General features: G+C 38.4%; 1 protein-coding gene across 1 annotated transcript in view; it reads right to left on the reverse strand.

The window, feature by feature from the left end:
* The window catches only part of LOC144085612 (low-density lipoprotein receptor-related protein 8-like), a 39,064-nt gene extending 28,954 nt beyond the window's left edge, over positions 1-10,110 (reverse strand). The window contains exons 1-2 of the mRNA XM_077615074.1: positions 9,942-10,110; positions 9,490-9,606 (exon numbers count right to left, since the gene is read on the reverse strand). Coding sequence (XP_077471200.1) covers positions 9,490-9,606; positions 9,942-10,008 — 184 coding nt within the window. The 5' untranslated portion in view covers positions 10,009-10,110. The remainder of the gene's footprint in view (positions 1-9,489; positions 9,607-9,941) is intronic.
* Positions 10,111-10,756: the final 646 nt, after the last annotated feature.

Here is a 10,756-nt window from a genome sequence, read left to right on the forward strand (position 1 = left end):
CCTAGACACCTTAAAATTGGGAAAGTATATTTGTATGAAATGTGTATGCAATTGAAAAAAAAAAAAGAAAATATTTTTCCCTCCCTTTTTAACATTGTTCCTGCACACACAACTTTAAACTGTCGATATTTCAGATGTAATGGATGCATATCGTTTTAGGTTAAAAATGTTCATATCACATTCGGAAAATAATTACAGATATTTCAATGGCCCATCAAAAATATTGGTCCAGTTAAAATCACAAAAGCCCTTGTTTAAGCTGTTAAATGTTTGGAAAAGTAAGCTCTGGCTGTAATATTGAAGAATTTCAGTGGCTATCAACATGGCTGTGTAATTCTACTCCATTTTGCTTGAGATAAATATCAATCCATATAATTTACTGAATTCTCACTGCTTGATTATCGATTAATCTTCCCATCCCTGCAAGTTCATGATTCAACAGCCTGCATTTATAAATTGGGGGAGGGTTGTGTTAATTATAGCTCACAGTAAAATGGCGTAAACGGGTAGTGGAGAGGAGAGTGTAGGCAGCCTCAGTGAGTGGAGCTCCTCAGTCCCCCCAGGGTAGTCTGACAGTGATTTATACTGAAGGTGGTTTTGTTCTGCTTGGCTAAACACGGAGATTTACCTTGATGTCTGAACTCTGACAGACCTATGATCACTGCTGAGCAGCATCGATTTTAAATAAAACTTTGGTTCGTTAAGCAGGAACCCAAAACAGTGACGAAGAAGGGATATCAGTTTATGAAGATCTCAATGATCTTATCGTTTCTGCTCAAATTATTGACAAAAAGTAATAAACTTGTTTTTTACTTCAACCCCCAATGGATTTCCCACACAGGAAATACTACAATTGGTTTTGTTCCTGTTGAGTGTTTGAATTGTTTGGAAATAATGGCATGACCTACATCTAAAGACAATGCATACTCATGATTAAATCCTCATTGACTGCCAGATACAGAAATGTACTTCACATGCACTGTGGGTACTGAGTGATGTAACTCACCTATTTTCTTTGTTCAGAGTCATGATTTATTATCATTGCCTTCATATGATTATAGCTCAGGGGGATGTAACAAAAAATTTCTTCTACAAAAAGTTCTGTTTAAGTGCATACTAGTATTGATGGTGCAATACAGCTGTAATGTCTACCCGCCCTCATATGTGGTAGCTTCATAATACACGTGATTAAATTAATGATAACTTATGTAGACTACAATACAAAAATCAACTTTAAAAGGAATTTGGATTTTGTTACCTCCAGTATTCTATTCCCTTTCAATAAGCATGAAATTACATGTTTATCAATCAATTCAATGTCATGTTTATTTAAACAATCATTTCTGCCTAAATAATAAGGTGTCCTGCAAGAACAATATTCAAGCACATGTTTTTTATTACTGTTGTTTATGTTTATACAAGTTATAACACCCACTTATGTCTAAAGTTATAAAGTTTTATTTACAAATGCAATGTGACAACTCTCAGCAACACTAGGGAGAAGAAAAATATGAACTAGTATTTAGTTTCTGGAAAAATGATCTTAGAACGACATTTTAAAAATGAATCTATCCACTGATGCATAAAAAGGAGTTGGTTACTGTGCACCAAAACCAAACAAACTATAGTTAATTAGCAAAAAAATAGAGTTAGTCAAAAGTCATGTGCAACACCCCAGCCTCTTCCTGCTCTTTTTTTTTATTGCATAGCATGAATCATTCCCCCAAAATCCCGCTTTTATCGGATATGAGCAACAGCTCAGTAAACTTCCTGATGAAACTAATCCTGCTTGGCAGATGGGAAGACTTCTCTATGCTGGGATAAAATGATGAGAACCCATTAAGATAAAAATCAACCATTACAAAAACCATTACAAGCTTTTTTTTCTTTTCTTTTTTTACAAAAGTGATGTAAAGGATAAGACTCGGGTCTAGAGTGTAAAAACCTTCACACCGAGGTCTTATCCATATAATATCACAAAAACTGCCTGAGCTAGAAAAGACATTATTTGAGGTCAGGTTGATGGTAGTAAGATATCAGTAACAATAACAATAACAGTAATATGATCAAATCAATCCAATGCTGTGCCTCAAACATCTAAACAGCTTCACCCTCTCCACACAACATGCAAACATACATATTTTACATGATTCATATATAACTGCTTCAAACTCTTTTCAACTGTATAATATTAAACTGGGGAATCTATGCAAAAAGACATTTGGAAAAGGGAAAATATTTTTACAAAGAGCTGAATTGGCTGTATATATGTACAAAAATACAATTCATCAATGTAAATTATGCATTTGTTTATTGTTTACCTAACTGGTGCAAGTCAGATCAATCACATTTGTGGCTATAAGAAAAGCTGGATTGATTATTCTCCCAAATTTAGAAAACTAACATGATAAACTGTTCTGGTCAGAGATAGGGAAAGCTATTAGTTAGTCATTTTCCATACCACTTATCCTCACAAGGGATGCAGGGGTGCTGGAGACTATCCAAGCCAACTATATGACAGAATGAATTGGTGGCCAGCCATTCCCACTCAAAACCCACACAGGAAGGTTCGGACATGGAATCAAACCTGTGAGGCACGGACTAGGAGAATATGCAAATTTCACACGGGAAGGTCGGAACCCACCAGGTGTTGAACCCTCGATCCCAGAACGGTGAGGTTGACATGATAACCACCTGCCCACCTCTTACTGTAAAACCCAAGAGAGCATAATTCATTACATGATTGTTGGTCCTCAGAATAATTGGTGCAAAGCTGTAGCATAGACTGAATATGCATGGGGAGACAGTCTACAGTGCAGTTCCCTTTGTGTAAGGAAATCTGTGCCACCCTGGATAATAGAACCTATTTTCTGAGGGGATGGTCTCTAATGGGAATTAGGAGATTAGCCTTTGAGCCAGAGGAGAAAATGAGAGATCTCTCTCTTTTTCCTCTTTCTTTTCTCACTGCATATTTGTCTTGAATGGACCTCCCGCCAATAGTATGCCTTCCACAGACTGAATTTACAGAAGGACCCTCACTGGCTTTAAAGCTGAGGCCCTCAAATAGCCATGACACGGCACTAAAACGAGAATTATACATTTTCCTCTGCAGATAGAAATTTGCATAACTGTAATACGGCCCGAGGTCAGATATCTTGCTCGAGTAAATCCGTTCCCAGTAACAAGTTAACGTGATTAAGACTCACTCTGTCTTTGAACAAAACCCAAACATACTTCGCACGCACTTTTTGCTCTCCATACTTTAAAATGCAAATGCTGTTTTTTTCTTTTGCTCCATTTGCAAAAACACAACATACTTGAGTCAAGAAAAGGTGAGACAAAAAAGTGATAATTGGCCTAAATCGGCAATGAGAGAACTGTTTATTCAGTTAGCCAAAAATAGGCCAAAGATTAATAAATGACTACTACTTGCTTTTAAATAAACACTAAAAAGAGGTGTGGGCTACTTGTATTGAGGTTTCATGATAGAAAAAAATGCATGTGGTACCAAATATTATTTGACAAATATGATCCTAAACATTTTGTAGTAGTAGGATTAGAATTAAAATAAAATCCAACACATTTGCAGTGAGAGGCACTTACATACTGCCACATTTTGGTTGGCTTGGTTTCAGCCATTGGAAAATTAAGTGACGGTAATTATGAATAGTCATGAAGTCGGGTTCTGCATTGTTAGGCTCATTAATATTTCTGATATATCAGTCTGTTGTTTGAATGAGGTCACAGACAAACCAGATTTATTTTAGAAAATTAGTGATTTTTTTCTTCTAAAAATTATTTTCCTTTGACCGTATCATTTCTGTGGTGAGGATGTTAGGTTTTGAAGGTAGGTGTAAATCCTTTTCATTACTAGAATTTGTCGCATTGGAAGGCAAGCAGCCCACCTTTGAATCACACTCGCATCAAGATTCAAGGAGGATTGTTTACAATCAGGGATGAAAAGTCATCCAAATTCGTGACGGATTTTCTCGGATCTCCTTTTTTCAATTTAATTCACATCGGAAAGGTTTTCTTCATAAAGCTTTTCGTTATTTTTGGCAGTGGTTTAAATTCTGATTGGACTACTTTTCATGCTGAGATTGTGACCTTGTTGCCATAGTGATTGTTCTCCCTAAATCTGCCGGGATAATCAACTATATTCTTCTCCGTTCTGTTCTTTACAGACACAATGGCACGCGACAGATTGTGACCCACCCTCAAAGTTGGCCTTTGTGACAACGCTGTTTTTATGAACTGTCCATTTTATGCTATTTATATCACAACAACTACTAAGCCTGAGTGATGAATTGAGTTAATGAATTAAATAGTTTTTATTTTCCTCTCTCTCTTTTTCCAGGTCATGTTTAGCCTCCATGAGCGTGATAGTTTTATGTTTTATTGCTTTATGGCAGCAGTTAAACAGCAGACAGGCATTCAAACAACAGGAGCATCATGATCGAAGCGCTCCTTATTACAGTAGTTACCATTAGAAAATTTGCAACCTAGCAGCAAAAGGAATGAAGTCTGCTAGAAAAAAATACACACAAGCACTCAACTGTAAAATGGGAATGATAAAGACAACAATAAAGACAATCATTTGAAGCTGATTGCGTCAAGTGTATCTAATGTAACGTAACTTAAGTATGCAAGTGCGGGTAAGTGAATGGAAAGTTAGCAATGAGTTATATTAGAATATTCTTTCAGAAAGAGTTTGCCTTTGTTATATTGTGTCATTATTACTTTTTATTTGGAGGCTGACAGCACAAATAGGTACAGCAAGAGAAAGGAAATAACTGGGCTTGTGTGGGTTTTCTCTGGGTATTCCGGTGTCCTCCCACATCCCAAAAACATGCATGGTAGGCTGGTTAAACACTCTTAATTGCCCCTAGGTATGAGTGTGAGCATGAATGGTTTCCTACTACCCACAGCTGGCACAACCCATGTGAGGATAAGCGGTACAGGAAATGGATGAATTAACCAAAACCATAAATATAACAGGACATATAGTCAATTGAGCCATAAGACACTCAGAAATCAGTGGCATTGTAGCAACCCCCCGCTTATCCTCAAAAGATCTTTCCTTTATAGTATAGCTCTCTTTTTCCCCGAGAATAATTCACAGGAGGTTTCAGCATTTTCTGTGCATAATAGAGCACTGTTAAATCCACTCTTTCTGTTATGCTTGTCTCAGTACATCAAGTGTTTCAATAAATGCGTTTGTAGTCTGCATCCCACGTAAGCGTGGGTGTGTGCATGAGCGCGTGCACGCTGTATGCAATTGTCCGGTAGATAAGCAGTTGGAGCATATCCGTCTCCAGGCGGAGTTGAACAGCTCAACTTTGATCACAATGTCCTCAAAGCCAAAGAGGTCAGAAGAAACTCATCTTCCTGCTAACGTTTAGCATAACTTCATATCAGCAATTTTCTTCCACTTCTAAGGAAAGGAATTCTCTGCTAAACTTCCAAGCTCTGACTTTAGCATCAAGGCACACTTCAGGGTGAACGAAAGATTCAACACACATACTTTCAAAGCTTTAAACTGCCTACCTTTAGTTACACTTTTGACATTCACAATCTGGCTGTAAAGTACATAACTAAGTGAACTATTATCATTGGAAAAAAAGAGCGTACAAAAGTTGTGACTTTGGACTTAAAAAAGCCTAAGACTTAAAAATAATTGGAATCGGTTTTGTGTAAAATGACTGGTTTCTGAAATTCCTGATGAATCCATTGTGATCTGATGTAATTCTCTCACAATGTTGTTACAGTGACTCGATGTGACATGAATAAATCATCATGATTCACTCATGCACTGATAAAACAACAGCCTGTGAGCATTGCTTATTGTGCTCCAGACATTTACTCATCCATCCAATTCACAATCCTGCATGTACCACCAGTTCATGCCAATGCCTCCATCTCTACCCAGGCAAACACCCTTCGTGTGATAATTGTGCGTAATCCACAAGGAGATAACACAGACACACACACACACTTTTATACACAACATCACCAGTGCTGTCAGCAAAAAGGCCTATACATTTTCTGTATTCTCAGGCATGAGAAAACAGAGAACAAATATTGCTCTCCCACCAAAATTGTAACGGCCAGTTTTTCACATTTCTAACGTCATTCCCTTCAAACGTGAACTTTAATTTGGTTTGTTGAAGAAAAAGATGAAGAAACGATGATGTTATTGCAATGAAATTGTATTTATTAAGAAAAATATATTTTGTGTGGGATTAAGTTCATTTTGACATGTAAAGAACTCTTTCTGGAAAATCAATGCTTCAGGAGAAGTACTGAAACAAGAATTAGGAATAGGAATTCCACTCCTCAGCTGTATCTCTTTCCCTTTCTCACTCTCTCTCTCTCTCTTAGCATCTTTGTTGCAACACGCACTAATCCGAGTTAATACCTCAATTGAAGTCCCAGACTTCCTAATGATCACTTTGGGCACCCCCATCCAATGCAAGTAGACCAATGGGGCGAACCAAGTAAACAAACAACTGTGTCCACTTCACTTGTTGACAGTGGACACACAGAGGATGAAATGGAGTGACACAGCAGATGCCAGTTAATGCTGTTTACAGGCACCGCAGCATTAATGGAAGAATGATCGTGTTTTGCCGTTTCAAACAGGATTTTGCCACGGTAAGTTTGCAAAGAAAGAATGATATAAAACCGGGTTTTCTGACAATGCGGCAAACTCGATTTCAGACGTGACTTTGCCTTTAAAGCAGCAAAACACCAAAGACAGAAAACAACGGGAGATTATTGCTGACTCTGGCCCCCTGCAGACGTAGATGTTAAATTCATGAAGACCAACGAAGCCAATAGTTATCTCAGCTAAAGATGAGAGGAAAAGAGCGACATTTGTCGATTCGCCAGGGGAGGCACACAGAGGACTCATGTTGATATACTTCAACAAAAATGACTGGAATAAAGCTACGCTATAAAAAAATAATGCACCTTTAACTTCAGAAATGTAAGGCTGAATTTGTGTGGGAAGCCTAGATTACCATCGCTTCCACAAAAACTAAAAAGGGCAATTCAATTTTGTAGCCTAATCACTTTGTAATACTGAGTGTGTTTTGACAGTTCACTCTCATGTATTGTTTTGCTATTTATGTTTATCTGAGCATGCAACTGGTCCGAACTGGCGTGTACATGAATTGTCAGGGCGATTATGAATGTATGGGTGCATGCAGAGATGGGAAGGTCAGTGGGGAATTTCAGTGGGGAGTGATGGGGGATGGTGCAGTGGATGGAGAGATATCAGTGCAGTCTGGGGGTGGTTTTGTAGGAATTGGGGGGGGGGGGTTGCTTTGACAATATGAAGGATCGAGGATCCATGGGAAAGCATTAAAAGCCTTTTTTCCCCTCCATCTTCATATTGGCTTATGTGTTCTTATCAAAGCATCATCATCCACCCACACCAACGACAATATATTAGTACTCCCGCACAATATAAAAACCAGTCAGTTCGACTTATTGACAATTATCTTCATCAACCTAATCATTCCTAATCAACTTTGTCATAATCTAACTCCCTAAGCACTGCTTTGGCCCACACAAAATGTGTTTGAGTGATTCTCACTAGACTACACTTGCCTACATGGAGGATCAAAAAGCATGTATTGCAGCAAACACCTGAAAATCCCTTTGCGTCTTATGAACACATCTAGTGAGTCACCAAACCTGTCAAATAAGCAAACTGTCAGCTCCTCTGGACCAGCAAGAACCACTTGCTTTATACGTCTGCTCATGTCTGATTTATGAAAGAGGAAAGTCTCCAGTTTCTTTGCACACGACTGCATTATGGTGGAAACAGGATGTTTTTAGTTTGCTTTCCAATAAAAGAAGGAGCTGAACATGGAAACAAAAAACAGGCAACTTTTGAGATTTGAAAAATATTGAAATAATGAGCTTTCTATGAAAAGAAACATCAGGAAAAAGGGGCTGCCCATAGGTATGAGTGTGAGCTTAATGGTTGTCTGTCTCCAGCACCCCCCCCACCCCCCACAAACCTTGTGAGGATGAGAAGAAAATGATGCATGATGTCATATTGTAATATATATCCATCCTCAAGCGGAAACTATGTATGGAGCTTGTAACAGAGCGGAAAGGTTGTGTTTTTGTTGTGTTGCAGTAGGAATTGAGGGGCATCTCATCTATGTTCCCAGGCTGGATGTCATACTATATTGTTAGCAGCAAAACGACCTAAAATAACAAGTTAAGTTCAACAAGCAAAGCCAGTACTTTGTATGGTTGTAAATGCCATGTAAACATGGCCAGCCAGATAATGTCAAGTACCAAGATTGTGTGAAGAAATCTAGGCTAATGGGCACATCGTCCACATGGGTAGAAAACGTATGTATGCATTTTTGCATATGAGGAGGTGCAAGATTTCCTCCCGAGCCATAATTAACCCAGACACAAAAGAACAGAGCTGTAAGGAAAACATGTGACGCGCATCTTGGATTCAGCGTTGGCACTACTTCAGTGCTTCTTCAGAAAATGTAGGCCACTGGCTCTTCGTCAGAAAAAAGACTGGAATCCCATTTTCTTCGTGGAGACATCCGAAATGCTTCTCAAATGTCTTTACACTGAGCAATCAAAGTTGGTTATTTTGTAAACAAAGTAGCCTTCATTGTGCAAAAGTGAAATCACCTTTCAAAGGCATAGCAAGGCCATTTTGATTTAAAATACTGTAGGGCCTCATCACAAGACAGAAGACAATTTGATTGCAGGAAGGGCAACATCTTGGGTTTAATCTCAGGAAAATTAATATTACAAAAGTTGTGTTTATAAAAAGAAAAGAAAGAGCAAATCCTGTTTTAATCTTCCAGTTTCAATTGATGAGAACATATCCAAGTGTGTGTAATCATCACAATGCAACTGTTACATTTATATATGGACATTCAATTCATTTTAATTTGGATAACCAGTAGTGCAAAGTTTTTTTTTAAACGTAATTATTTATGAGTGAACTCAGATCTCAGAAACTTTCACTTCATTATTTACAAACTGTATTTTTTTAAATGAATATTTTCATAATTATGATGCAGGAATATAGTGTAAATATTAACTGCATATGTCATGTGTAAGTTTAATGTTTTCCTCAGCTTGATAGCAAAGTGCATGTTGTCAGTGTGTGGTTGAAGTTGGTTCATTATTTAAAGTTTTGCAGTTTTATCTTCACTCTTCTTTCAAAAAGGGGATTTAAAATACTGCTTGCAGTTTCATTGCTTTCTTCGATACATTATGTTGCAAAATACCAACTTGCATGCAGTGGTACCTTTACTTATGAGGATTTTGAGTTATGAGAAAAAGCTGCTAAGGACTTTCATATAAAGTCAATTTCTCTGTTTAGAAAATTCCACACTGACTGTAATTGGATTTGTAACATGTTTCGGGAAATTTCATCCCAGCAACATATTTTGCTAATTTTTAACAAGAATGTCACATGATGACGCGACTACTTACGGCAATTTTCTTCATCACTGTTGTCCGAGCAATCATCATCGTCATCACACCTCCACAGTGTTGGTATACACCTCTTGTTGGTACACTGAAACTGTCCATCTTCACACTCCTCTGTCACTGGGAAGGGGGGGTGCATAGCAAGAGGTAGAATCAGACTCCAGATGGACGAATAACAACTGTCATTTGCAAATGAATGCCTAATTATTATGCAGCATGCATGATGTGAGGCAAGGCATTCTACCATGAACATACAGTATTTAAGTACATGAATGAGTTTGTGTATTGTGAGAAAAAAAATGATTATGATGGGACATAAGAAAGATTCCTTTAGGAATGTCAGCCACCAGACGGCAGATGCCACACGCGCTAGCATCCTCGTGCGTGCAGCTTCATTCAGCCTGCATGCACACACGCACGCCACCGTTCAACATCCTTTAACGTCACACACTGACCTTCTGAGGCGAGATACCTCGGCACTGCCGCGTGAAAAAGTAACAATATCCTAACGGCCGTCCACATTTCCAAAGGAGGTGATGCCACTCATTCACATCCCTGAGACAAAGCCCGGCAAAAAAAAAATGCTCGGCTTGAAGTGAGCCTGTCTCTGCTGTTGTACCACCTCCCCCCACATCCCCCCTATCCACCACCTCCACCATCTACTCTGCCTCCTCCCATCATGACACCCCCTCATGTTAGCCCCTCTAAATGTATTGGCTGGCCGTGGTATGACAGGAAAAGGGGAGGATGCTCTAGGATAGAAAAGAATGGAATAAAAGTGAATTGAATGGAATAGGAGTGGATTAGAATGGAATACAATGGAACAGATCAGAATTGAATTGAATATCAAACAAGCAATTTTGTTACACATTGGTTTGTGTGACCTGTCCTTGTGATTTCCCAGAGTTCACCTGTTGTTTCCCCACCCCGGTGTATCTCCTGCTCACAACCTCTCATGTGATTTACTATGTTTTTCTTATTGTCACGTCCAACCCATGTCCACCTTTTAAAACCCTGCATATTTGTCAGTCCTATTTGCCAACCTGTTTTCACATGTGCTTCACCCATTGGATCTTTGGTTGTTTAGTCCTTGTTATTTTTTTAGATCCTCCCACACTATTAAAGTTTTCTTAATTCACCCCCGCACACCGTCGTCATAACTAATTTGTGGTTTATCCAGCACACCCATGAGGACAACTCGGGGGGATAAGCAACACAAAATATAAATAAATGGATTAAATAAATAATACATATTGATTTATTCATATTC

Source organism: Stigmatopora argus, chromosome 12 (assembly GCF_051989625.1).
Source record: "Stigmatopora argus isolate UIUO_Sarg chromosome 12, RoL_Sarg_1.0, whole genome shotgun sequence".
NCBI classification, from domain to species: Eukaryota; Metazoa; Chordata; class Actinopteri; order Syngnathiformes; family Syngnathidae; genus Stigmatopora; species Stigmatopora argus.